This window comes from Ostrea edulis, chromosome 4 (assembly GCF_947568905.1).
Source record: "Ostrea edulis chromosome 4, xbOstEdul1.1, whole genome shotgun sequence".
In the NCBI taxonomy this organism is placed as follows: domain Eukaryota; kingdom Metazoa; phylum Mollusca; class Bivalvia; order Ostreida; family Ostreidae; genus Ostrea; species Ostrea edulis.
This window is the reverse complement of record NC_079167.1, coordinates 18901418-18923487: the sequence shown is the minus strand read 5'-3', so window position 1 is coordinate 18923487 and position 22070 is coordinate 18901418. Positions and strand designations below refer to the sequence as shown.

The 22070-nt window shown below is 35.1% G+C and overlaps 1 protein-coding gene across 8 annotated transcripts in view; it reads left to right on the top strand.

The window, feature by feature from the left end:
- The window catches only part of LOC125669392 (protein FAM149B1-like), a 50772-nt gene extending 33299 nt beyond the window's left edge, over nucleotides 1–17473 (top strand). For 3 of the 8 annotated variants that reach the window (XM_048903859.2, XM_048903858.2, XM_048903855.2), the window contains exons 4-17: nucleotides 4699–4838; nucleotides 5357–5497; nucleotides 7316–7483; nucleotides 7588–7720; nucleotides 8083–8134; nucleotides 8445–8545; nucleotides 8664–8770; nucleotides 9174–9336; nucleotides 9434–9457; nucleotides 11068–11232; nucleotides 11474–11590; nucleotides 12430–12523; nucleotides 13115–13240; nucleotides 15532–17473. In XM_048903859.2, coding sequence (XP_048759816.1) covers nucleotides 4699–4838; nucleotides 5357–5497; nucleotides 7316–7483; nucleotides 7588–7720; nucleotides 8083–8134; nucleotides 8445–8545; nucleotides 8664–8770; nucleotides 9174–9336; nucleotides 9434–9457; nucleotides 11068–11232; nucleotides 11474–11590; nucleotides 12430–12523; nucleotides 13115–13240; nucleotides 15532–15602 — 1602 coding nt within the window. In that variant the 3' untranslated portion in view covers nucleotides 15603–17473. The remainder of the gene's footprint in view (nucleotides 1–4698; nucleotides 4839–5356; nucleotides 5498–7315; nucleotides 7484–7587; nucleotides 7721–8082; nucleotides 8135–8444; nucleotides 8546–8663; nucleotides 8771–9173; nucleotides 9337–9433; nucleotides 9458–11067; nucleotides 11233–11473; nucleotides 11591–12429; nucleotides 12524–13114; nucleotides 13241–15531) is intronic. The other 5 variants (XM_056161244.1, XM_056161242.1, XM_048903857.2 and 2 more) reach the window with 3 other exon arrangements.
- The last annotated feature ends 4597 nt before the right edge of the window (nucleotides 17474–22070 follow it).

Genomic DNA, 22070 nt, shown 5'->3' with positions numbered 1-22070 from the left:
TTATAAACAAATACACAGAAGCATAGAAAAACAGAAGTCTAGGCATAAAGGCTGGTCTGTTGAACAGCATGGAGTTTTTAATCTAATTTTTCCTGGTTACCTGGGTATATTGGAGAGACTTGATGATATGGGACAAAGGATTCTGATTATCATTTTTTTAATGGCGACTGTGCGACATCTGGAATCTCTCTCCCTCAGGATATAAAGTCATCATTTTACAGATTGATATCACCATGGAGATGAAAAAATATTATGGAATTAATATTTAACTAGCAGATATGTCGAGTGTGGGACTGATTATACACAGGCTCTGTGAACATTAATAGGTGATATAAGGCTACTTGAAGCCACGGTGTTGTCAACAAACTCTGAATTTCAGCTATAAATATCGTCCCTGTACTAGAGCCTGAGATCTTGGGATGCTTTTTCAATTGATATCTTGGTGTTCAAACAATGTAGAAAATTTAAAAGGTTAGATTTGGTCATATGGCAAATGTTCCCTTCCCACACCCATACAATCAAAACGAAGATGATGTAATGAAAAACTCGGACAAAAGACTGAGTGATAAAAATATACTGTAAATGACTCACGTTAAACAGAGACCTTACAATTGTAATCATTCTTCACAATTGGTATGGGTTTCTTATTTATGTTATTGAAATTATTCCTGAGAACTGTGTTTATGTATAAAAAAAAAAAAACAACCTTGCCAATTGATGTGAAAATGAAAGTTATTGCAATAGTGAAATTTACTAACCAGTGATATGTTCTTGTGTTACATTGTTTTAATCTGGATACGTTCTTCTGAAATAATTTTAGTTTATTTGATATTGGTCTTAAAGCTTTAATACAAATCATTATACAAATTTTTTTAGATATTTGTATCTGAAATAATCTTTTTTATTTTCATAATAAATCACATTATATATATATATTGAATAAATAAAATTTTTCATTTAAACCTTAATTACTTTGAAAATTGAATTTACTTGCAAGTCTAAACTGTAAAGATTCAAGTTTTCTTTATGTGTCCTGCAGACTGTTCCCTCTGAAAATGAGCAGTTTGTGTGCAGACACTGATAAAAATAAAGTTTGATAATGATCCAAAGAGCCATGCTGTATTCCATTGTGAGCATAAGAGTAAAGACGAGAGAAAATGAACAAATGAAGATAACAAACACTAATCAATGTCATAAATCTTATGATGAATACAAAATTAAGAGTATAGGATTAACATATGGACTCCTGGACACACCAGAGGTGGGATTAAGTGCCTAGGAGGAATAAGCATCCATGTTGACTGGTCACACCTGCCGTGGACCCTCTTAATCAGGTGTTGATTCTAATTAAATTCAGTTCATCTAATGGATTTCTAAACAGAATGTAATGCTTGAATGAGTTTGTCAGATGCACAGGATATATGAAAATAAGAATTTTTTAAAGTTAGTGGAATTAATTCAATGAATTGATGAAAATTTATGTTGCAAGTTGTTTTAAAGCTTTTGTTAAAGTTCTCAAGCCTTCTGAAGAGCCCCAGCTTACAGAAATGAAAACAGACCCTTGAAAATTATGCAACAGACAGCAAAACTTTCAATCCTGTCAACTTCCTTCGTGATAATAACAGATATTTTCAATAAAGACATCTTAGTGGAGAGGGCATTCATCATTATGTCAAATAGAAGTCTGTAATGGCTGTAGGGCCAGGGTATTTTTGATCTAAAATAAGTAGATTATCACACCCGGGGTGTTTTTTGTTTCGTGTTGTAAGTGTTCTATCAACACTGATGACTTGGTTATAACTTTTGTCCAATCAATGTGGTTTATGCTGGATACTATACCCTGCAGTTACAAGTGCTTGACAAATCTCCTGGATACCTTCATGTGTTGATTCATCCTACAGTTTATTACTCCTCCCGTATAAATCAATAAAATCAGCCCTTTATTGCAAATTAATAACAAATTTTCTATTAGTTTAGGCATAATTTTATTGATGAAATGTTGAAGAATTCCAATCATCTCATCCATTTTCTCTGTAATGCCAGATTGCATGGCTGTTTCCCCCTCCAATGTCTTTAGTTGATTGCAGTATGATTTTGTGTAATGAAACCATAGTAATGGAGTAGACAAGATTATAGTTATTTTGATATTGATATTGAATACACACATTTTGTAAGTTGGCAAATGAAGTAGTGAATGTTATATGTATGTGCATTGGGAGACATTTTTTTTTTTGTCAGTATACACAGTGTGTCGGAATAAACAGTGTAAAAAGCAATGACTATGAAATTGAAAATGAAATTAAGGATCAGGATGTCTAGTGAAACGGATTGCACAGGTGTCAGATTAAACAGTTTTCACTTTATATTGATATTTACAATGTATATCAGGAAGCAATATTTTTTCTTTAAATTTCAATCATTTTAAAAATACTGAAATTGTTGTAAATGAAATTAAGTCATAAATAAATCCACAATTTAGATTTGATATACACACAGGGTTTTGACAAAATATGAGCAGATTGGTGTATATATTATAATACTATATATATACCAATTTGCTCATATTGTGTCAAAACCCTGTGGCTATATATGTATGTAAGAAAAATTTACTAATACTTTTTTTTACTTTTGAGGATAAAAGGAAATGTGAAATTCCATCTGAAAATTAATTTTGTATGCAGATAATAGATCAATGCTATTTGTTCACAAGGATCTGAAAATAATTTCACAAAAATGATGTTCATAATATACTACTGACAAAATAATATTGCATCTGGGCAAGACAGAGTGTATAATATAAATCATTCGGGCCAAAGGGAAAATTGAAAAAATGTCTATGATTTTAATATTGAGATTGGAGATCACAATATTAGATGTTTTGAGAGAAAATGGTGAAAATATTGTATATTCAAATGTTAATAAAGTACACAAAAGGTAATTATTTTGTAGAATGAAACTTGCTCTTTTTATGCAGTTGCCATGGTTACTATCTTGTATTTAGCTGTTATACCCTGTCACAATTTAAGGGGCTTGGGGTAAAAAGCCGAGTGGAATGGCCTGAAATCTGTATTTAATATATAGTCACAGTTTTGAATATGAGTTTAAGGAAAAACATATCTAGAATGACAGAATGGACAATGTCCAAGATCAGGATGTATTACATGTATAGGTTAATGTTTCTAGAAAGCTTTTCACAAATAGTATATGCAAAACTGTCAAATCATTATGAAAGATTTCAAATTTCTCAAATACACATAGGTTGAGAACATTCTGTACATGTACATGCCCGATTTAAGGTAGAGTAAGTTTGTCACAGATCTGTCACCCATACAGTTTGAGGTGTTAGGTCCTTCATTGAACTCTCAGTAATTCTCACCCATGCATTCTTTTTGTAGCTCCATCATGTTTTTGATAAACTTTCACATTCTCATAATCCTGATACACTTGGATCAGCTTCATGTATTGATTTTATTGTCCAACATACCAAACCACGCCATTCTTGCACATCTACTTATAGCGTAGTACAGTGTATATGTTGCCAGCTGATATTAAAAAAAATTGTGCAACAAGAATGTTTTTTTAAGGAGTCTTTTGAAAACAGTATTTACTCAAATATAGGGCATTTTAGAGAACAGCTAGTGTTTAGTAATAACAATGTTGTTTCATTAGTCATTTAGAATTATGTTCACAGTTGTTTTTTAATCATTATTATTTTCATTCTTATTAATTAATAAGGCCAAAATATTGAAGGCCCCAATGCAGTCATTTTCTCTTTTTATGAGCTGATTGCATGGTGATGTCTCTGTTGTAGACTGTGTTGAATAATTTTCTAAAAATAAAAAAAAGAAAGAAAAAAGAATTTTACCATTGAACTGTTTTAAACCAAACTTGATACAAAGCATTCTTAACTATTTAATGTCCCTAATGTTTTCTTAGAAATAAACCTTTTTCTGTATCACTGTTTTCATTTCAACAATATAAACAATATGTGACAAATTACATGTTGACTTAACATAAAAGCCTATATTATATTATATGCTTATGACCAAAAAAAAAAAAAAAAATCAAACAAGAACTTTTGTTTCAATTATGAATATATAGAATATGATAATGTGAATATCTTGTTTGTTTGAATTATGGGAGGATATTAAGATAATGGAAACATAGAGCAATTTCTGCATAATTTATTTCACCATGCATTTATACAAATGTGATTTAAGTTGGCTTTGTATTATAATGGCAGCATTAGGTATTAAAGGGTATTGAACTGTATAAATTAATGACCGTACCCCATTCCAAGGGGAGACAATTTAAAAATGTAACTGAGGTGGATTGAATAATTTTTGAAAAAATAATGGAGGATTAAAAAATAAAGCTCACATTTAAAAAGGTATATCTATTTATGTAGACCTAGACAGATGATATAAATATAGGCAACCCAGGTGAGCACAGGGACCCATAGGTGGTCTCTGTTGATATACAGAATGATTAGGGAAATTATTTATTAATGTCAGGTAAGTATTCTCAGGTTTCTAGCCATTCACACAAGGTGACAGGGAAATGGTAACAAGATTCAGAATGTGGATATGATACTCTGTACTTTTGTATTTTGTGGATGTAATTTCATAACCGGTGTTAAATCTCATGATATTAACTTACAAAATTGAGTGATTTCACAAAAATGATTGATGTTTTCAGGAATTTGACAAGCAGGCTGCCAAGAAAGTTCAGCATTTGTTTGAGGAGATTGACTCGGTTTTGTTTGAGCAGAGTAGAGGGGCGCCACCCTATATTCACAAGGAGTGCCAGGAATGGGGAACACAGTTTCCACATCTCAGGTATACAAGCCCTCCAGATCTCACCAATACGTGATAGCCAGTAAATACAAGCATATCCCTCCAGTTCTCATCAATGCGTAATAGCCAACATAAAAGAGAGTCCTATTCCACTCAGACCCAGCTTTTTGATGAATAATTGTTTGTAAAAAAAAGAAATTTGATCATATTCTCAAGGACAAATGTTTGTAATTGAATTTTTGAGATCTGAAAAGCACATTTGAAATCCATTGTCAGATTTCATTATTTTGTTGACTACAACATGCTTCAAAATTGTTTAGGTATGACAGAAATATAATTACCAGTGAATGCCATACAGCTGAGCATTTTAACTTTCATTCTTGTCAATAACTTTCACTGGAAAAATTGGAAGTCTCCTAGTTGGAAGGCTGTCCTCATTGTTGTTCTTGATTGTCAATTTATTGCAAGGCAGTGAAATTTCATTTGTCAATTTAAGGTAAATCAGCCGTGGCAGCATACTGACTTGTTAAGATACATATATGTACTGTGTATTTCCACAGAATACTGGGAAATCAACTGATGAGTCCCAGGGACCAAGGGTTCCAGCTGATCGAACGAGAGGGGTCGCGACCTATGACAGGCAGTCTAGGATTGATGGATGTGACCGACATTGAAATTGCAGCTACTCAAGATATTCAGGGGTGAGAGGAATACCCCACTACTCCCACCCCAAACAACTCACACATTAATTTACTCCCACCCCAAACAACTCACACATTAATTTACTCCCACCCCAAACAACTCACACATTAATTTACTCCCACCCCAAACAACTCACACATTAATTTACTCCCACCCCAAACAACTCACACATTAATTTACTCCCACCCCAAACAACTCACACATTAATTTACTCCCACCCCAAACAACTCACACATTAATTTACTCCCACCCCAAACAACTCACACATTAATTTACTCCCACCCCAAACAACTCACACATTAATTTCAGAATCAGGGGAGCAGGGGCAGGGTCTTAGAATTATCCTAATGAATTCTCATATCATTGATTTTTTCCCCCCCCTATTAATGGAAAAAAAGGTTTGTAATTTTAGCTATCTTTATTATATAAGCTGTTATTATAAATGAATTTTAAATGACACAGAAGATACTACCATCTATTTTGGCTTCGATTCATGGTTAATGAGGAGAATTTTCATCAATAATTAATTACACCTTTAAGTATGGATTCATCCCACTTCATCTCGAGCCCAGCTATTGTAACCATCGTTAAGTTTCCGCGAGTTCTCCTTAGTCGTATTACAAATTTCTAATACAGAAGATAACATCTTTTTTTTCACATGGATGATGAAAATTAAAGTTTAATGACTTGTTCCTGATTATTAGTTGCTATGGCAATATTTGCATAATTTTGTAAGGTGCTCCTGTATTTGGTTGTTACATTTAACAGCTTGTAGGAAATATGCTGTGTTTCCGTTACAGAGCCGATATATGATCTTGTCATCCATTCCCTCAGGAGGGACTGAACTGCTGAGTCATTCTCTGTTATCAGCAGGCGCTTTGCACATAATGCTTCTCATCTCCAGGTGCCTGTCAGTGAACTATCTCCGGGAATACCTAAATCGGGGAAATCATATCAGAATAAATATGGTTTGGAAAAGGAGATCGATGACTGCGAAAAATGATCTTTATGACAAGCATGTTAAATTATTCCCTCTTGTTTGGAAATGATTTTGAGCAAAGAACTATACACGGGAAGGTGGGGTTGATTTTACTTGGAAAGGGAGATGATTTTGCCCAAAATGTTAAGATCTTCAGACTACGATGAATTTTTACTTTTCCATTGTCAGATATATTTAACTTGAAAAATCCAAATACAGTTAAATTGATTAGCCCTAAAAATCAAGGATTTGAAGTCAAATGATTACCTAAATTCACATTTTGATTCTATTTTATTTCAAATCAAATAGTTTGATGTCTTTTTATAAAAATTCAACCTATGAGAACAACAAAACCAAGCTTTAACAAATAAAATTGCACTTTTTGGGTCAAATTGACAATAAAAATAAGTGTGCATCAATGTTTTTTATGATGATGGAATTGCACAACCAATTAGGAGATTGACCAAAGAGACTTCCTTCTATGCACATTATTAAAGTTCTTAACATCCAATTGATATTTTAACCTTACATAGCTTTGTCATAATTTTGGTTTGCCAGGGAATATAATTGATTTAGGAGAATTTTAGTTAAAAACTGGACAAAACTAGGGTTGTTGTGCCCCATGCTCCTTGTTGTCAAAAGAAATATTCTTGTTCCTCTGCTTTTACAAGTTTTGCTGTGTGTATATTATGGTGAGAAATTGGTTAACTTAAATAATTAAAACAACTTAATGAAGAAGAAAAAGTAAATGAAAGAAATAAAGAAAATTCCCAATCAAGTGTATATGTACACATACAATCAACGATTATAACAAGTGGATATTTTGTTTGTTTTGTAGATTATCATTATCAGGGAAAAGTCTTCGAGCCAGGAAGCCTCCGGTAGAAGCTCGCTCCAACAGACAGGGTGTGGATGCTCCCATCACTGAGTTCACTCACTTAGAGGAGGAAATCTTTGAGCAGGAGGGAGAATATGAAGAAGTCATAGCAATCGAATACAAAGATTTGTATGTTGTTTATGTACTGAAGTTTAAGCTGCATGTTTTTTTCAATTTTTTTTTCACAAATGCTGTAATAGAAAAAAATTTACCCAAAATTTCCTTCATTGTAGATATGAGGAAAGTTCCAATGATAAAAAGCAATTAACACCCAGAAGGAGACGAGTGGGGTACCCACCTATAACCCCCAATGCCAGCATCAAAGACAGTGTGATCAGCTCAGCGTTTGATAATATATGGCAGGAGGTGAGGGCTTTAAAGCTTCCCTATCACTGTGTACAAGCCGATGACTGAGAAAACTACAGTGACTATCATTAAAAATACTCCACTGAATACTGATAATTATCGTAAAATGATGAAATGAATAATCAATTGGTTGAAATCGTAATTGTAAAATTCTTACCGGTGTGGTCAGCTGCCACTTTTTGATGACGGTGATATATACTACGGTCATCAGCTTGTACACAGTGCCTATGCGCTAATCCTACTAGATTAGTGTTGCTCTGATTCATAGAAAATTGGTTTTTTAATTTTAAATCATGAGAGCAAGCTGCATTTGATATTGTAATCTTGGATCACATGTTCACATAAAGTGTATTTCTTAATAGATTGTTTCATGGATACAGCCACTCACAAGAAAATACACAGTTATGGTTCTTGGTAAGTGTTGAAATTCAGATTGTTAGGACTCTCGCATCAAAATCTTGAACTGGACCCAGAGCCATTGAAATTAGGAAAAGTACTTTTTGTTCAATTTGAGATTGAAAAGAAAAGTTACTAAAGTTACTAAACTAGTAATTGAGAAAATAACTCTTCCAATTTGGAGAAAATGGTATATTTTCTGTTGGGAATTCGATGAAAAATTGGCCCCAGTTTCTGTGAACCAAAAAGCCCCTGAATACTGGCTGTAATTTACAGTGCAATGCTCTTGAACTATATACATAAAATTAATCCTGCTTCTGTTCTACAGATGAAAGAAAACCCATCCGAGTGCCAATATTGGACCAGATCCGTCCTGATCATCTGTTACCTCCGTCCAGGGAAACTTCCTTCAACTTCCTCAACAACAAGGTACTTCGGCTCAACATTCCACTCAACAAAATGACCGTGTTGTTAATTTCAGTAGTCAGTATTTGTTGTTAATTCCAGTAGTCAGTATGTTCCATTCCTCTATGTATTCTTTTGACAGATACAGAGGTCGAACACCACAATAGGAGTGACTACTGGTGCTCGTTTAGAAAATGTTCTTCACATATCTACAAAGAAGTTACAGAGTCGAGAAACCACATCACTACAGTAAGCATGTGTTGATGTAATGAAAAGCTTGTCTGAGATTGGCCCTTGGAGTCACAGGTCAAAGGGTGTGGCATCTGTTACTGAAAATAGATATTCAAAATGTCCGCTTTAGAAGTTTGCCACCTTCGGGTTATTTTTGTTTGTTTAAGCAGTTATTTTTTTGCTAATGTTGCAACAGAGATCCAAATTGGTAATAATGCAAATTGAGTTTCCTGCAACTACAACAGCCAGGATAGTTTCATGTCAATTTGAACAGAAACATTTCATATTTTGACGTCTTCATATGTTAAAAAAAACCTTGTTTATTCACTATCTGATCATGCCATAAATCTGCACATGAAACTTTTACTTCAAATTTTATAGATTTGAAAATTCTTATAGTAAAATTAATGGTTTCTTTCAGTGACTCTGATCCAATGATTAACACAGCCCGCCCTGCCTCGAGTGTCAACCCCTCTCTGAAAACCCCAAATCGTCCCTACAGTGTCAAACTGACTCAGCAGAGAGGAACACGAAGTGGGCTGATCCGACTCGCCCCCATTGACAGATCAAAAACTCCCAATGTGGTAAGATGGCGATCACTCTGCTTCCTTTTCCATTTTGTTTTATGAACGTAAAAAATTTTCAGGTTGATTAATTTTTTAAAATGTTTCATTTGTTCAGCTTATCAGAGAGACAAAACACAGAGTGAGTTTCAGTATTGTCATTGTGTACATTTCCATGGTTGCAGGGCCATAATAGAAAAATACTAATGTGATAGAAACTTTTTCTCTTTAATCTTAAACACTGAATACCTCTGAACTACTTGGAAGAATCACCAACTGTATGCCACAAAGATCAAAAGGGGGCATTCTGTCAAAAAAATTTACTTCCTCATCAAGATATTAACTTCCTTGTCCAGTTACTTATATTGCTTCTTCTACACCTGTCTTTAGGTAGGATGTATTATGGTTCAGTGCTTAATGTATGTTCTTCCATCCATCCATCTGTTTGGGTGTTCTGTTTTCATTTCTGAGCAGAGAATTTCTATCACATATCAAGCTTAAACTTGCTGTGTAGCTTCTTTGTGGGTCACTCTAGATAATGTTTAATTTTGATCCATTTCAATCTCTCTTGCAGGAATTTTGCCACTTTATTTGAAATTTAATGTTATATGATTTGTGAACCTAACTCCTCCCACAGTTTTCAAGTTACATTTTTGAGAAAGTTACAGGTTGTTTGACTTAGTCAGTTTTGAAGAAAGTTTGCATAGAGAGTATATGGATTGTCTGTTTCATTCCTCTCACAGCTACGGCCCTCTTATCTTACAGATGTTTGTATCGGTATTGAATATGTGCATCTGGCAGGAATTTGATTTTCTTCAAATTCTTGGTTGTTGAACTTGCAATGTAGTCAGTTTTGGGGAAATATTACAAAGTTGGTTTTTGGTTTGTCGATTTAACTCCTTTTACAGTTTTCAAGTTAAGGCCTTTGTAAAGAAATTGCAGATGTACACATTGCAAGGATTTTGATTTCCAATAATTTTCTAATTTTCTTAATGTTTGAGAAAATGACATGTTAAAGATGGTCAATGTTTGGAAAATATTTTACACACTGAGCTTTTGGTTTATCTATCTACATGTACCTCCTGTCACAGTTTTTAAGCTAGGACCTTTTATTCCTACATTACAAAAGAAAGTATGTCACATCTTGATGATGACTGTATCAATACCACCTTAAGTAAAGTTCTACAACTCCTGGCCTGTTTGCCATGTTTCCTAATCAATGTCATATAAAACAAACACAATAATAAAAGCACCCTACATAAGCTTGTACTGTTTCTGTTCTCTTGTTGGGCTTTTGTCTCCATATCAAGGCATGTTTTCTAACCAAATTTTTGCATGCTTTGTAAATGTGATAAATATATCAGCATATGACAGACATAAGTATTTAGAATTAATGTATAGTGTTAGACACTAGACAGATCAGGTAATGATGGTAACAGGAAGTAATACATTAACTGGGTGGAAGACTTCTAACTCAATATCAAGATAAATGTGGGAATATTACAATTCCTGTGTCTATTTCTGTAAAGTTTTGTAATGCTTGTGTTACAAACAATACAATTGTCATTAGATCCTCACAATAGATCATTTATCAGCAGTTTAATAAGTGTAGCTCAAGCCTAGCAATACAGTTAATTGTGTCTTTAAATAGAACTAAAAAGCTTAATCATTGGGGTTTTTTTTATTAATGAAGAAAAATGCAGAAAGAAACAATTTTACAAAGAAATGAATGATAACTAACAAACTTTACAGGAGGATGAAAAACCAGGACCAAGTGGTGCACTAAAAGTGACCCGTCTGACCCCCCAGAGTGAACGTCTCTCCTCCCCTCCCACTCAGCATCAAAGAAATGGGACCCTGCCCCCGCTAGGCGTAGATCAAGATGGAATAGCCAGTCCTAGTCAGAGTCGAGCACAGGTAAGTGAATCACACATCACAGCAGATTTTCAGGGTTGCCTAGAAGTTTTGTTCTCGTATGTATTTCATGATGTTTCTTTCTGCTTTTTTTCTGAGTAGAAAACAAAGGGTTTCTTGAACACTAATTTGTTTTAGTACATTTATATAGAAGATTAGTATACATATGCATTTGGTGAATGAATGAATTCATCCTCTCTACTCACTCTCTCTAATAATCTACATTTTTTTTGTCTGCTTTTAGAAAAAAGTGTATAGTGCAAATCGTGCAAGTAGTGCTGTAGATAAAGATATCCGAAGCTTTAAAGATAGATACACAATGCCGTCTGATACCCGTCCAAGCACAACTCACGCCATGCGGGTAAGTCTGAAGTAGTGCTGTAGATAAAGGTATCCGATACCCGGTCAAGCACGACTCATGTCATGCGGGTAAGTCTGAAGTAGTGCTGTAGATAAATGTATCCGATACCCTGTCAAGCACGACTCATGTCATGCGGGTAAGTCTGCAGTAGTGCTGTAGATAAAGATATCCGATACCCGGTCAAGCACGACTCATGTCATGCGGGTAAGTCTGAAGTAGTGCTGTACATAAAGGTATCCGATACCCAGTCAAGCACGACTCATGTCATGTGGGTAAGTCTGCAGTAGTGCTGTAGATGTAGATAAAGGTATCCGATACCCGGCCAAGCACGACTCATGTCATGCGGGTAAGTCTGCAGTAGTGCTGTAGTTAAAGATATCCGATACCCAGTCAAGCACGACTCATGTCATGCGGGTAAGTCTGAAGTAGTGCTGTAGTTAAAGATATCCGATACCCAGCTAAGCATGACTCATGCTATGTGGGTAAGTCTGGAGAAGATGTTCAAACTCTGATTGTAGTCAAGGTCTATTTATTACTTTGCTCATTATCAAAAGGCTAGTAGGGTTGTATTCGTTTTGTTTTTTTATATTCAAAGTACTTGGCATATTGAATATGGATGTTTGTGTCCTTACTTCTTTTTTGAGCACTGAATGTGTTTTATTAATCATTACATTTGCTATGTATCGCTGTATTACAATCTATTTATCCATCTATTCAATATTTGTCATTATGTGTTTTTAGCTGTAGGTCAAGGCTGAGATCTTTAATCTTCTTTAATCAATATATGATTCTCTTGATTTCTTTGATTGACTCATTGATTGATGTGATGCAATTTTCAGTCTGACACACCCCTAGGAGGGAACACCTCACGCAGAGCTTCCACGCCTTTTGGAGGATTCAATCCAGTGCCCCAGAGGAATGCCCAAATGATAGGTAGTTAGAAAGTAGTACATGCTGTTGTCTCCTGTGTAATTTCTCAAATAATTGTAGATTCAAACTCTGAATGAACTCTTAAAATCTGAGCCGCTTATTGTTGCAATTTATAGAGGATACTGGTACTCAATGTTTTGTTGGATACAGAATTCATTTTACGAGTGAAATAGGATTTCTTTTTTTTATCTCTTTACGAGAGTGAAAATGTCCCCAAAAAAAACTGTCTAGTGAGTGAAATAAATTCTATATTCAAGAACAAAAACATTGGAATTTTCTGTTTATTACATTTTCTTTGGTTTTTCCTTATGCACTTTTAGCTGTCCCTGTATTGACAATCAAAACAATACTGCCCAGAAAATATAGTACCTGAAGAGATATGCAAAACATATAAAAATATAATTATTTGAAAGAAATTATTGTCACAGTGTGAAAATAACAACTGTGAAAATATCAATTTTTTTTTCAATGAATAAATTTCAGTATTTCATTGTTGAAAATGTTATTAAAAGAATTTAATTATCTGAACATACAGATAGCTCTTGCATCCATTTTACAAGGTTATTTATATTTTTTGTTGTTGCTAATTTGAAGGGGCCTCCATGCTGGGAATAACAGGAAGTGGACTACAACCTTCATCAGATTTGGGTCACCTGACCAATTACCCACCGGACATCATGGAGGATGCGGAGGTCAATTTGGACTACCACAACCAGTGGAGTATGTGTCATAGTGTAATGGTCATTGGTGTTGGGACATTCTGGTCTCACTGTACAAGTCATGTCCTAGTGTAGACAATCTGTTGTTGATAGAATGATCACTGGCATTAGGACATTCTGGTGTCACTGTACAAGCCATGTCTTTATGTAGACGGTCTTTCACTGATAGGACATTCTGGTGTCACTATACAAGTTATGTCTTTGTGTAGACTGTCACTGATAGAACATAGAATGGTCAGTTTTTAGAACATTCTGGTCTCACTGTACAAGTCATATCTTTGTGTAGACGGTCTGTCACTAATAGAACATAGAATGGTCAGTTTTAGAACATTCTGGTCTCACTGTACAAGTCATGTCTTTATGTAGACAGTCTTTCACTGATAGAACATAGAATGGTCAGTTTTAGAACATTCTGGTCTCACTGTACAAGTCATGTCTTTATGTAGACAGTCTTTCACTGATAGAACATAGAATGGTCAGTTTTTAGAACATTCTGGTCTCACTGTACAAGTCATGTCTTTATGTAGACAGTCTTTCACTGATAGAACATAGAATGGTCAGTTTTAGGACATTCTGGTGTCACTGTACAAGTCATGTCTTTGTGTAGACGGTCTTTCACTGATAGAACATTCTGGTCTCACTGTACAAGTCATGTCTTTGTGTAGACAGTCTGTCACTGATAGAACATGGAGGTAGATAGAGACAAAAGTCTGCATCAGAGTCAAGTATTCATTGCAAAAATGATGCACATACGTGTAGCTGAAACTAAGGCAACGGTTGGATCTGATTTCAACAGAAAATAAACAACATTTAGACATTGGTTGTAAACCGTGCTACTTTAATACATGAAATGGTAGTTTTCAGGCAGGGTGAGGAAAGGTGGTTTGGGGGTGGAGGGATATAATAAGCATAAAGAAATTAGTACTAATACTCGCGATTCCCTACTAAATGACTTTGCTTTTTCTGTGTATTATGGTGAAGATCTACATATATACATGATTATATATTTAAATGCTCTGATCTTCATCTTACTCGCTGTGAAACTGATCTGTGTTTGATTCTTTCTTCAGAAGAACTGACACAGAGTTAAGCTGATTAAACATGTTTTGATTTCATTTTCAGCACCACCCGATAAGGGCATTGACACTGCATGGGGGGTCTGAGGTAGAGCATTAACTGTCACCACACAGAGTGCGGAGATTTCACCAATATCACTATTTTCTTCTAATGTTACAGTGCATCAAATATTTAGCTTGACTGTTTTTGACTTTCCAGAGTCATCAGTATTGGAGTAGTAGCAGACTTTGTCTTGAATTATTCCATTTTAGAAACGTTTTTAGAAAATTGCAAATACAAGTCGGGTGAATTTATCACTAGTAAACTCGTGGCTTATTCTGTTACAACAGGTCCAAAGCATCTATTATCACCAAAATCTCCAAAATTCCCAGATAGCTGAGGTAAAGGGCCCTCACCTGTGGGGAGTTTCCACCCCCCTTTGTTACCTGCTCACTCAGACAGGAATTTTCATTTTTCATTTGTTGAATTAACAGTTCTGATTTGGTTTGTTGATGCACCATTATATTTCCTACGACAGAACATCAGTTCAATTTTTTTTTATGTCAATATTATCTGTATTATTTTCAACATCGTTTGTTTATATATTTTTTTTTTTACATGAAAATTTTATGTATTTTTCTTTTTTAACATTGGTTTATTTCTTATCTATGCCAAAATGACCTGAATTTGTTTTCAACGTCATTTCATTTAATTTATGCCCAAATTATTCAGGGTTTTTTTCTAATCACCCAAAATTATCTGTATATCTTTTACCATCCAGTACATTTTTTTTTTATCTAAATTATCCATATGATTTTTTTTTCTCTCTGTGAAAGTGGTTTTGAGTTTGAAGATTTTTGTTTTTTTGCTATTGTAAGTATCAGATTGGTTACGTTTAATGATTAGAAGTGTCGAAAACTTTATAGAAGTGGGACATGTATTGTATGTTTATTATGGTGTGTGGTTGAACCTCTCTCCTCCTTGTGTGATTTTCATTAAAATGTTCCTTTTAAATCCTTTTTACACCCTTCACCTGGAAAAATAACAGTCTGTAAACAAATAAAGGGAACCTAACATTTTGATTACCTTTGAAATTTTGTATAATTTTTGTTTTGTAGATTTCAGTGACATTTTTTCTCTTCGATGTTATGAATCAAATCATTTCATAAAATGTAATTTAAATGACAAGTTCTTACAAATGAAGTACAACTGTTTTAATGAGTTTGTTTGTTACAGCCCCCTCCCCTCCCAGTCATCATAATCCATACAGCAGACGTTATCGAAATAGTTCTATGGTGAGATCATAACCACAGGACAACTAAACTCCTGCCCATGCAAGTGCCAAATCTAATCCAAACCGTGGAGTCTGAGAGAACGCCCTCCCTTGCAATGAATTCCCACGTCCATCTGCGGACGCCGCCATGTCGTGCTCTGAAGGTGCACAGCCAGTGAGGCGAGGCTGAGAAGCGACAGGACACACTGACATTGTAATTTTCTTACAGTTTCTTGACTTGTGATGGTAGTGTCTTGTAATCAAATATGGTGCAGAATCTCATACCCCGAAACTATCAAGCATCAAAAATCCCAAGAGGAACTGATTTGAAAGGGAAATAACTCATTCATTAGCTCCATGTGATCTCCTATGTTTATAATGTTTACTGTGATAAGTATGTATCTGTGTGTGGCTGACTGCGAGGAATGTCTGTAAATATGTACACTTCCTGTGCGTTGCTTTTCGATATTCTTAAATCAGGCAGCTAAGGCTCTGATCTGGAACTTCATGAAAACAAGTTTCTACCTCCCTCCAAAAAAAGTTCTAAGCATACTTGTGTTAGAAATCTGAGAATTTTAAAAGTTTCCTGTGATTTATATTATGTTGACCAGGTCTGTTCTCATTCTCCTATTTATTGGGGAAGTCTTGAATTCCACAAATATTAATGTTATGTTCATCTGTGAATGCTTCAGGCACAGCCTGTCAACCCAACTAAATGGCATTTATTTTAATATATGTATTGTGTTTTTGCCAAAATATGAATGGGTGGACAATTGTAGTTATGCTTTTCATCTCAGTTTGTGATAGTTCATTCCCAAGGCCATGGTCTACTTTGTTCTGTCTAAAGCATGATAGTGTAATAGAGCATGTTAAGAAAAAACACCTTGATTTTAATATTAGCGTTTGTGTTGCGGAGTCCGGTACTGGAGGGTGGTGTGAATGTAAAGTGGTACGAGTGGGATGTCATGGTGTCTGTATAAAAATGTTTTACTCCATGGATTGGTAATACTGTACATGCTGTCATGGAAACACATCATAAACATTGTAAATGTCAACTCAGGGTTTCTGTAAATAGTTAAATGCAATCATATGTAGATTGTACACTCGAACCTCTCTGAATGTATCTGATGTGACCAAATGGAAGAGACATCTGTTTTTCTGCTGTTTGCTGCATGTAACTCAATTTTTGGTCTGGTCCGCCATGTCTCCTCTGATTTTTTGCGCAGTCCATTATTGTATGCATGTGTAGCAGAGATGACAATTGAATTCAGAAAAGTTGTATACAAGATATGAGAGTATACCATATATTTTGAGTAAATTTGACGTGCTGGAAATGTTGCATTTATTTGGCAGATGAAGAAAATCTGCCAACATTTCTAGCACCCAAATTTCTATTCATATAAATGATACACTTTTTAACTGAAATTTCACCACCAAACAGCACTAAGATTTCAAGCTCCTTTTAAATGAAAAATCTACTAAATATTTCCTATGCCAACATCACTAAATATATGGTAGATTGCATTTTGTTTTTAGCACAATCATTTAGGACCCAAAATATTAGAACAGAATGTATCTGATTAGAATTCAAAAAGTTTGTGAAATGAACCATTATAAAAATATGATGAATTAAATCATATTTCCATACATATCAAGTACATGTACTAACTAGAACATGCAATTAATATTCTGACATTCAATTCCTACATTGATCTTTAAACAGATAGGTATTGTAGCAGTGTGAATGGTATTGATGATTGTGAGGAAAATACATGTTGTTTAATTGTTGTTTGTATGTGCTATTTTTTTTTTCATGAAACATGTGAATGCCAACATATTAACTGTAGCTATGTGCAATATGTGATCTGCTACCAATAGCTGTAAATAAATAGGTCTATACTGAAATTCAACATCTCTTTTTTTATTTCAATGACTTTTGAAACATTGTCAGCTACCAGTGTGTTTTTAAGGGAGTTTATTTCTATGAATGCCAGTATTGAATTTTAAACATTCAGTACATACTTGATTTCAATTTTTAGGTCACCTGAGTCACACAGGTGATCTATTGCTATTGATCTGCGTCCGTCATGCGACAACAATTGAACATTCTTAACTTCTTGATAACTACCATTTCAATCTTTTCAAATTTGGTTTCATGCATCTTTGGGACAAGGGGGACATAAATTGTAAATTTCAGGACTTCTGGGGCCTTAGGAGTGGGGCAAAAAGCTGCCAGAATTGACAAATTTTCAAAAATCTTCTTTACAACTGCATATCTTTCTGAAAAACCAAATGTATAATGATATAGAGCAGCAAAGCCTCTACCAAAATTGTAAATTTCATGATCCCCGGGGTAGAGACTCCAACTCCAGGGCAGGATCAGTCTTTGTATATATAGTGTATACATGTACGTGCAAAACATGTAAATGATATTTGCTTTAATGCTATTGATACATCTGTACTAAATTGAAATTAACTGGATAATGGGAGTAGGTACTATACCAAAATTGTAAATTTCATGATCCTAGGGGGTAAGGATTTGGTTTCAGGATGGAGCCAGAATTATTATAGTGATTATTGTCTTTATCATTTGAAGGACTTTTAAGTTTACTGATACAGTATAAAAACTAAATGCATATTTAGAAAAAGCAGAAAAGATCATGTAATAAAAAAAAAAAGTGAATTCTGCCACCCCAGGGTTTTGACTTTTAGTTCGGGTCAATATAAGTGATATTGTTTAGTGATAATACATATATATCATATTAATAATTATGTAAAGCCTTTCATCAGTATATGCACTTTTGAGGGCATCGAAGTTTTAAGAACGAATCTTGTTTTGTGTTGTTGAATATTAGAATTTAACTTGGGTATTCAGAACAGGAATTTTTTTTTCAAGATTTTCAGCCCTTGGGACTAGTGATACTTTTTGACTAGTACTTAGGAGACCAATAAGGCCTGTGGGCCTATTGTTAGTACTTTCGATTGACTGAATTGAATATATATTAACATTTATAAATGTTTGCCATAATTTGATTGTTGCTCTCTTTCGTTGAACTACATTGGCACAAGTCACGGCTGAAGTGTACCCTCCTCTGGGAAGAGGAGCGTGTGTTCCAGCCATCACTTGTGATGATGATTGAATTAATGATATCATTAAGTTTATTAATCTTCACAATAACTCACAGAGAGGGAGCAGTAATTTCAGGAGAAATCTGATACAGATGGAAAGTGTGGGATACAATATAATACACCTTTAAATTGAAAACTTTCAAATTTACCTTACTTGATTCAGAAATACAGTTTTAGTAGAAAGTAATCTGGGGAAAAAGAAGCTGGCCCAGCGTTGGAAGATGTTTGACATCACTGGATGCTAGCGTGGGATAGTTTGTACAATCTCCTGTCATCTTACAGATAAAAGTCAACGGTTAATTCAGAATGTTGGCCCAATATTGGGTCTATATGTTGGTCTCAACTCCATATAATGTATGGTAAATTCCCACCGTGTCCAAACGTCATTTGGATACAACCATTCCTACGCGTGATACAATCGTGTTTTTAACGCAGAGTGCAATCAACCCTTACAGCAATTTACTGAGAGTGTAGATGTCCGTGAGGAGAGGTTAGAAAGTGGCCCATATTTTTCTTTATACAGACAATTCTTAAGAATCATATAGCCTAACAGGTGACGCAATGAATTCTGGTTCGAATAATATGTAGCTTTCGGTCAGATCCCCTACCACTTGCTCAAGCACTTCAACATAGTTAGAAAATTTCATGTAAAATCATTAATGTATACCATAAACGTCAGGAAGAAAACTTTGCGATTAAGACGTTTATTAATGATAATTAACAAAATATAATGCTGAATACAACCATGCTATGAAAGTATAACGTAGGATACATTGTACAACCATTCATAATACATTGACAATTTGCAGCGCTGCGTGTTTTATATTTTATAGAATATCTTCTGTGATGTCATCTGGCTTTTTCGTTATGTTTTTAAAATTTGAATATTTAACTTCATTGTTTCACAAGATAGACGTCGTAAATCATAACTGTTCCAAAGGGAAGAGAAATTTCAAGAGTGTTTTAGTACTACAAGTACATTCCATGTCACCGTTTCCAATAGTAGGTAAACCACATGGGCCAAGCTCGTCCTGTTATTCCCACAAAAATGAATTACATGTAATTCTTCAATCAATTCTTCCGTCTCCAATTGAGTGAAATTTTTTCGTGAGGGATAATCAATGAATTCTATCAGTGTAGTCCCGTAGGGATTCGGATTAGAATAGCTTTTCAGTACCCCTTACTTGTAATCTTGAGGTGACTAAATGGAACAGTCCATCGGACGAGACCGCAAAAACCGAGGCCCCGTGTCACAGCAGGTGTGGCACGATAAAGATCCCTCCTTGCTCAAAGGCCGTGAGCATATGCCTACCTTTTGCTTGGTGACCACATGCAGGTACCTGAAGTGTGGATAGCTTGTATAGATAGGCGGGTGTAGTTTGACCGGTCGACAGGGAATACTCTTACTCCTCCTAGGCACCTGATCCCACCTCTGGTGTGTCCAGGGGTCCGTGTTTGCCTAACTATCTCTTTTGTATTGCTCATAGGAGTTATGAGATTGATCACTATTCGTTATCTTCACCCTTCATCTTAATTTACATAATGTATATACATGTGTATATACCCCGCCCTTCTACAATGAAATTATTTTTATACAAAACAAATAATTTATCCAGAATATGTTATTTCCCCACTGATCACCCTCATAAGTCATTCTGAATAGTCAGTTTCTACCTTCTGTAAGTTTTTGAGATGACCACTTGTGAGATACTAATTTTAGTAGAAAGATAATTTCAATCTAGAAGGGGGTGGGGTGGTATATCTATGCAAGCTATAACCTATCCACAAGTGCCTGTGATGGTGACGTCTCCATATGAGTGAAAATTTCTTGTGTGGGACGTTAAACAATATACAGGCCCGTAGGCAGGATTTTTCAATGGGGGGGGGGGGTACATAGACTCGCAACGCGAGTCTATCACCTCGCACCGCGAGGTGCCACTACAACAGGGGGTCGGGGCCGCTCAAGGCCCCCAGAAGCTCTGGGGTATTTGGTGCAAAAGCCTGCAATCTTGCAATTTCCTGGCACTTAATTTGAATTTTGGAATCATGCCTTTTTTACTATGAATTTTCATGATTTTCATAAAAAATCCCGACTTTAATAGTCACAATTCAAACAAAATGCCGACTTTAATAGTACTTAGTAGTTTTCAAGAGGGGGTTCGTACGAGCCCCACGACCCCCCCCCCCCCCCCCCCCCCCCCCTGGCTACGGGTGTGATATATACGTACAATCAGTTTATCAGTAGGTTGATTGATTGATTGTTTTATGTCATGTCAGCTGTAGGTGAAGTGCCACAAATTTAGACCTATGCTTAGCGCTCAGGGACGTAGCAGTTAGGGTTCTTTATCATGCCAACGTCTGCCGCGACACGGTCTTCGTTTAAAATGTCATATCTGAAAGACCTGGGGTGCGTTCAAGATCGTAGCGGCTAGATATCTAGGTTTATTGAACGCATTGTATGAATTAACGCTTGTTATCCTTACGTAGGGCTAGCCTAGCACATCGTTCAAGATCGTAGCGCTGTCGAGCCCTACATAGCCGCTACGATCTTGAACGCAGCCCTGTGGTTCTCACTTCTAAATGCCGAGCGCTTGACGAAGGAGTAATCACTAGACTACTTATTTTAACGTCTTAGGTTTATGGAGCGCCAAATTGACATATTATTTGAAGATATCATCAATTCAATTATTGCTCTCTTTAATTGAATTAATGCGCGCATTAAATCAATTATTGCTCTCATCAAATGAATTAATGCGCGCTTCAATTCAATTATTGCTCTCATCAATTGAATTAATGCGCGCATCAATTGAATCAATGAGAGCAATAATTGATTTAATGCGCGCATTAATTCAATTATTGCTCTCTTCAATTCAATTGATGAGAGCATCAATTGAATTAATGGGAGCAATAATAGATTTGATGCGCGCATTAATTCAAATATTGCTCTCTTCAATTCAATTGATGAGAGCATTAATTTCGTAGAAATATTGCTCGCAATAATTGATTTAGAGCTCGGTATAAATAATTTGATGATCTCTTTAATTCAATTGAAGATATCTTTAATTATTTACAATGCTTTTGTATAAGGAATTAATGCGCGCATCAATTCTTTTAAAGAGAACAACAATTCAATTAAAGAGATCATTAATTCAATTGTGGATATGTTGAATTGAAGATATCTTTAATTATTTAGTTGCTCTCTCTAAAAGAATGATTGCTCTCTTCAAATGAATTAAAGATATCATTAATTCAATTGAAGAGAGGAATAATTGAATTAATGCGCGCATTAAATCCATTATTGCTCTCATCAAATGAATTAATGCGCGCATCAATTCAATTATTGCTCTCATCAATTGATTTAATGCGCGCATTA